General features: G+C 37.5%; 1 protein-coding gene across 2 annotated transcripts; it reads left to right on the top strand.

Moving 5' to 3' along the window:
• The first annotated feature begins 761 nt into the window (after nt 1-761).
• On the top strand, nt 762-3,986 carry LOC137746928 (protein GRAVITROPIC IN THE LIGHT 1-like). Of its 2 annotated transcripts, none has more exons than XM_068486938.2 (3): nt 762-1,040; nt 1,151-1,211; nt 2,503-3,986. In XM_068486938.2, the coding sequence occupies exon 3, from the start codon at nt 2,566-2,568 to the stop codon at nt 3,832-3,834; it is 1,269 nt and encodes a 422-aa protein (XP_068343039.2). In that variant the 5' UTR covers nt 762-1,040; nt 1,151-1,211; nt 2,503-2,565; the 3' UTR covers nt 3,835-3,986. The 2 variants fall into 2 exon arrangements, with proteins under 2 accessions (XP_068343039.2, XP_068343040.2); XM_068486939.2 differs by having other exon boundaries at nt 800-1,040; nt 2,496-3,986.
• Nucleotides 3,987-6,000: the final 2,014 nt, after the last annotated feature.

Raw genomic sequence — 6,000 nt, 5'->3', positions numbered from 1 at the left:
GAGCTTTGGTAACGTATCAGTTTTCAAAGGTTTGGCAGAGGTTCTTCTGTGTAAAGATTTTTCAACCCTTATGCTTGTGGGAGGACCTTGTATTTATAGGCTTCTCAAAGCTTGCCTTTGGGTGGATTTGGCTTTGATTTGTGTTTTAATTCGTCCATGGTATAATTTAGGCATGTTTTGTATCTTAATTTCTGCCACTTTACTCCCTTGACCAAAATTATGAGGCCTTGTTGCCTATTTTGTGAGCAATCTTCAATTCTTGCTTGTTTATGAAGATGCCTTAACTTTCTTTCCGGTTTTAAAAGCATTTTGGTCCCTTGCCGAATTTAAAGGGTGTTTCTCCCTTGTGCCGATTTTTGGGAAGGTTTTATACTTCCTTTGCTTTGATTTGTGCCACATGTCATTGATGACTTGTCCATTTGTGATGAGTCATACGCCACATGAAGTTTTGTGGCATCATTTGTATGCAATGAAATTTACACGTCTACAATTAAAATGTATTAAAGATGTTGTATGATGTTACAATTGCACTTAAACTTAAGAGTGCAAAATGTAATTTACCCTTATGTATTACAGTTGAATTTTTTCTTTTTTCTTTTTTTTGGATGAAAAAGGAAATATTATTAAAGAACAAAACATCTAGTACAACGGTTTTCAATTGAATTTACTATTTTAATTACAATGGAATTTTCTCTTGGGTGCAATAATATTAAAGAAAAATGGGTTGTTTAGTTGGAGTTTTACCCGGCCCATGTTAATTTGTTACCCAATAGAAAAAAATCCCAACACTTCGTATCATACAGTGACAAAATTGCGTTTTATAGACACCGAAACGGCAAGACAGTTCGGTGGAACGATCCCGAAGTTTTCAATTAGGGCTTGCAGACCCCCTGATACAACACACACTAGCTACCAGCACAGCAACTTCCAGTGAGAGAGACAACGATACGAATCGCAGCAATCGGAAAATTAGAGTTAGGGCTTTGAGAGGCCTCGGGATTCCGATCTCCGACGAGGTCAAAAGGAGGATTCTTGAATCAGTAAGTAAATCTCGTTATGGCGATAAGCTGAAAATCTGAGTAAAAAAACAGGAATTTAGGGTTATTAGAGGGATTAGTGTTGTTAATTTGGGATTTGTGTTGTGTTTTAGGTTGAAGGGGTGGGATTATGTTTGATAGATGCAGTCTGTGGCAGAGATGTGGTCCTGATAGGTAAGCAGCTCATGCCCCATTTCTCTTTTCTTTTTTTTTTTTTTTTTTTTTTAACTTATGTTTTGGGTTCTCTATATTTGCAATTTTTAATACTTATCCAGCCAATTTCCAATTTTGTTCTTTGATTGTTGTTAATACCCATAATCTGAATTTTTTTCGGTACGAGTCACTGAGAGTTGCACAATGCTTCTTGGTGTGAACCATGTAAATTATCTGACTTTCGAGGAGTGCTGCTTGTAAGTTGCCCCTAATGTTCTAGCCTTCTAGTTCGAGGTTGGCATTTTGGTTGATCATATAATTTGTATTTTGTTGATTTACAGAATAATACTGTAGATTCACATTAATTGTATCATAGGTTGTTTGTTTGTTGATCACAATCTTAGGCATTCTTCAAGCTGTCAATTGACCATTGCAGAAGAATCGTAGCTGCAATTTTGAATCTTTTGTGCTTATATTGTACTTGCACATGTGTTACATGTTCATGAAGCTAGTATTTTGATTAAAGTTTCTTGGACAACAATTTCCATGCATTTTCCAAGATAAATTGAGCAGATTCCCTGTGTTCACATATGAGCACAATCTTGAATTGAGACCTTTAGTGTTTAGAGTGTGGAGATATTAGCATATTTATCTAGTTCCTATATCTAAGATATAGGTGTGCTAATTCCTTCAAAAGTTAGAACATGAGCAAGAAAAGTTAAACTGAGTGCATATGGTCACAGAAAATCTCATGTTTTGACTCGAGCAAACTCCCCACGACACTGTCCCGTCAGTTTCAGAAAACAAAACAAAACAAAACAATAATTGAGTAGAAATACTTTCATGGAGTCATAAAAGAACTGCTTTCTAGGGACCATTAGTACTTCAGCTAAGGTGCTATGTCTGTTTGATGTTCTTTCTGGGAAGAATTTGTTTTCTGTACTACCTGATACGTGTCAATGCTTTATAAAAGTGTCCAAATGGAATATAAAATTGTAATCTAGAACAGATCCGAACATGATAGATGTTAACCTTCAAGATTTTGATTTCATTCATTCTTCTTTGTTTATTTCCCTCCCTCTCACCACCCTTCTTCTTCCCGTGTTTACTCTCTCCATGTCTCAAGCTCAAAAATTCAAAACTAAAATTCAAAACATAAAAAACAAATGGTTATCAACGATCCTGAATGTCTATGTACTTATTATTATTTTTTTAATCTTTATGTATGCTGGAGCACACATCATTGCTGTCACCATTTTGGGTGACTACATTATTTTGTCACCACCCATTAACACTTGGCCAAAGTTTGCAGGTACTGTAGTGTTGGTGCTTTTTCTGAAGAAAGTCAACTTAACCACTCCTTTTGGAAGTAGCTATGCTACCCACTGGAGCAAGAGATACTCAACTTCGCGAGAGCAATAGCCAGAAGGTTCACCCACAACCCATGGAAGAGGCCATGAATCAGAATCCAGAAGCTGTGGAAGCCTTGATATCTAAGGTTTTCACGAACATCTCTTCTCTGAAATCAGCATACATTCAGCTCCAAGCTGCTCATACTCCCTATGACCCTGAAAAAATTCAAGCTGCCGATAGACTTGTAATTTCTGAGCTAAAAAACCTCTCTGAACTTAAGCATTTCTACAGGGAGAACAATCCCAGCCCAGTTTGCATTTCTCCACAGGACTCTCGCCTAGCTGCAGAGATTCAAGAACAACAAATTCTTTTGAAAACATATGGGGTTATGGTTAAGAAATTCCAGTCTGAAATTCAAAATAAAGATTCTGAAATCGTTCAGCTCCAGCAGCATATTGAAGAGGCAAAACAGAAGCAAGCAAAGTTAGAAAAGAATCTAAAGCTCAGAGGCATGTCTACAAAAGAATCAGAAGGTTCTACTGATGAGAATGGTTTTTTGCCTGCAGATCTAACTCCGGATCTCTTCATATCGGTTGTTGAAGCTGCATATAAAGCTATTCATGACTTTTCTAAACCGTTGATTAACATGATGAAAGCGGCTGGGTGGGACCTTGATGCAGCAGCCAATTCAATTGAACCCGGTGTTATTTATGCTAAGAGACCTCACAAGAAGTATGCCTTTGAGTCGCATATATGCCAAAGAATGTTTAGTGGCTTTCAGCAGGAAAGTTTTTCCCTTCAAGTAGACAATCTTACAGTGACTAAGGAGGGTTTCTTCCACCAATATGTTACATTACGGGACATGGATCCATTGGACATGCTTGGCCAAAATCCAGATTCTATTTTTGGGAGATTCTGCAGGAGCAAGTACCTGGTAGTGGTTCACCCGAAAATGGAGACTTCGTTTTTTGGGAATTTAGATCAGCGAAATTATGTAATGGGTGGAGGGCATCCAAGAACTCCATTTTACCAGGCTTTCCTAAAACTAGCCAAGTCAATATGGCTTTTGCATAGGCTGGCTCATTCTTATGATTCCCGGGCTGAAGTCTTTCAGGTCAAGAGGGGGAGTGAGTTCTCAGAGGTTTATATGGACAGTGTGGTGAAGAATTTGATAATGGATGAAAGCGATGAAAAGCCTAAGGTTGGTCTGATGGTTATGCCTGGTTTTTGGATTGGAGGTAGTGTGATTCAAAGTCGGGTTTATCTCTCTGGCATGAAGGTTGCTGAATGACGGGCCAGTTCACGGTGGCAATCAGTGTTCATATTGGTACGCGGTGTGCTTTCATACATGTCTGTTGCTTTCATCATATATTGCTGTTGTCTGTGTTTTTTATTTTGTATAATTGTAAGATGAAGTGAGCTATTAAACACTACTTCAAACTCTCTCTCGCAGACATTTTTTTTGTCAAACTCTCTGGATCATGAGCCCTTGATATGCGCCATGTGTTATGTCTTTCCGATCAGACTCATAACCAGGATTTTACAAAGTTAATCAGCTAGCGGGGATTTTCTAGTATGCACCGGAATCCATGGTCGTTAGATCCGTAGAGGGAAATGAAATCCTTTATTTTTTTTTCCGTTCTGCACACCCAGGAAGAATTTCGAACTATTTTTTAAAATATTATTTTTTGAAGGGTGACGTTTAGCCGTCCGTGACTAGAGATGACGTTAATCTTTGTTGCGTCTTACCTGCATCTAGATAGAAAACAGGACCACCATTTTAGGAGCAACAATATAACCTCATTCGTTGATGCATCGGAGAAGTGAAAGCAAGTTTTACAGAAGTGTCAATTTTAAGGTTACTAATTCGCATTAATTATTATGTTGTGTTAATGAAGCAAGGACTTTTATAATACAAATTTCCCCTCAACGCAAGAGCATTTAGTATATTCCAAGATTGCAACCAACGTAAAGGTTCGTTTCCACTTAAAAGCGCACCCACGTGATTGATTTGATGTGGTCATTTGTACGAGGAATGTGAAAGCTTCCTTATTACATTATTATTCTATAATGTCTTAAACCATAATGCAAGGATTATGTTCCCTAAAGAAAGTGGTCTTGGAAGACAAATTCCAAAAGACATGATGCAAGTATGGTCCATGAAAAAGCGGTGAAAATTTCACATTCAGAAACTGTTGGGAGAAAAGTCCAGAAACAATCCATGTTTTCAGAAACAGTGACAAAAATAAAGAGAAGAAAGATATTTTGTAAATTAAGGTTCTAAAAAACGTTAGGAGTTAGTCGAGCGGCGGGTAGGGGCTTAGTGTCTAGGCTGCTAGGCGAGGCTTAGGCAAGCGCGTAGGAGGATTTATGTAAATTTATTGTATATCTTTTAAATAAGTGTCCATTTACACTTATAAAAAATATATACTTGTATGGATAATAAAAGAATGAAAAAAAGCACACAATTAACAAAAAAAAAAAAAAAAAAAAAAAAAAAAAAAACCCAAACCGCCTAGGCCAATTTTTACAACACTATTGTAAATAATTGTACATCTATCTGAAAAGGTCTTTTTTTTTTTTTTTTTTTTTTGTAAAGTAGCACCCTCATTCATAAATATAAGAGGGGCTTTCCTTCATTGTATACAGATGGAACACAACTCAGAAGAACTCATGCCTATATAGAGCAACCAAACTCCCAAAGCTTTCCAGCCCTCTTGTAAACACTTTCCTTTGTAATATTTTGTATATCAATAACAGAGCAAGTGTACATATTCAAACAATTCTCTAGTCTTAAGTAATTTTTTCTTTCTTTTAGTGTGTTTGTTTAATTCGACTTTTAGTTTAAAACAGGAAAATACTATTGTAGTTATATTATTAGCTTACTAAACTAACTATCATACTTTGTTCAAGCACTCTGTATAGTTGAATTGTGACATCCCGTCCCGGGATTTTTAGAACGTACGTGTGAAATTACCATTTTACCCCTAGTTTGATTCGTTTACGTTTAGTGGTGTTTTGTGTGATGATTGGCATGTGCCGAGCCACACACACACACACACCCACATACTGTCTCTCTCTCCCGTGATTCCCTCTCCCTCTGTCTCTTCTCTGTCTCTTCTCTCTCTCTCCCCCGAGTCCTCCATTATTCTTCTTCTTCTTCCTTCAACACACGGACCAACATCAAACTCACCCAAAACATCACCCATCGAGGAAACTAAGGACACCATCGAACTCGTGAAGCTCGTACGAGTGCAACCATACCATTTTCAGGTGAGAAATCATTCATTTTCACGTCGATTTCTTAAGCTCCGATTTAGGTAGTATTCATGCAAACATAAATCTAGTGTGTTTTTGGAATTTTGAAGCTTGTAGATGTCTTAGTGAGGTCCCAAGGAGCCTCGGAGTGCTTCGTTGGACGAGTTTGGACGTCGGGATCATCCTGTTAAAAGTTGGC

Source organism: Pyrus communis, chromosome 2, assembly GCF_041283825.1.
Source record: "Pyrus communis isolate YQ-2024b chromosome 2, ASM4128382v1, whole genome shotgun sequence".
In the NCBI taxonomy this organism is placed as follows: Eukaryota; Viridiplantae; Streptophyta; class Magnoliopsida; order Rosales; family Rosaceae; genus Pyrus; species Pyrus communis.
Note: the sequence above shows the minus strand (reverse complement) of the source record. Positions and strands in the feature narration are given on the sequence as shown.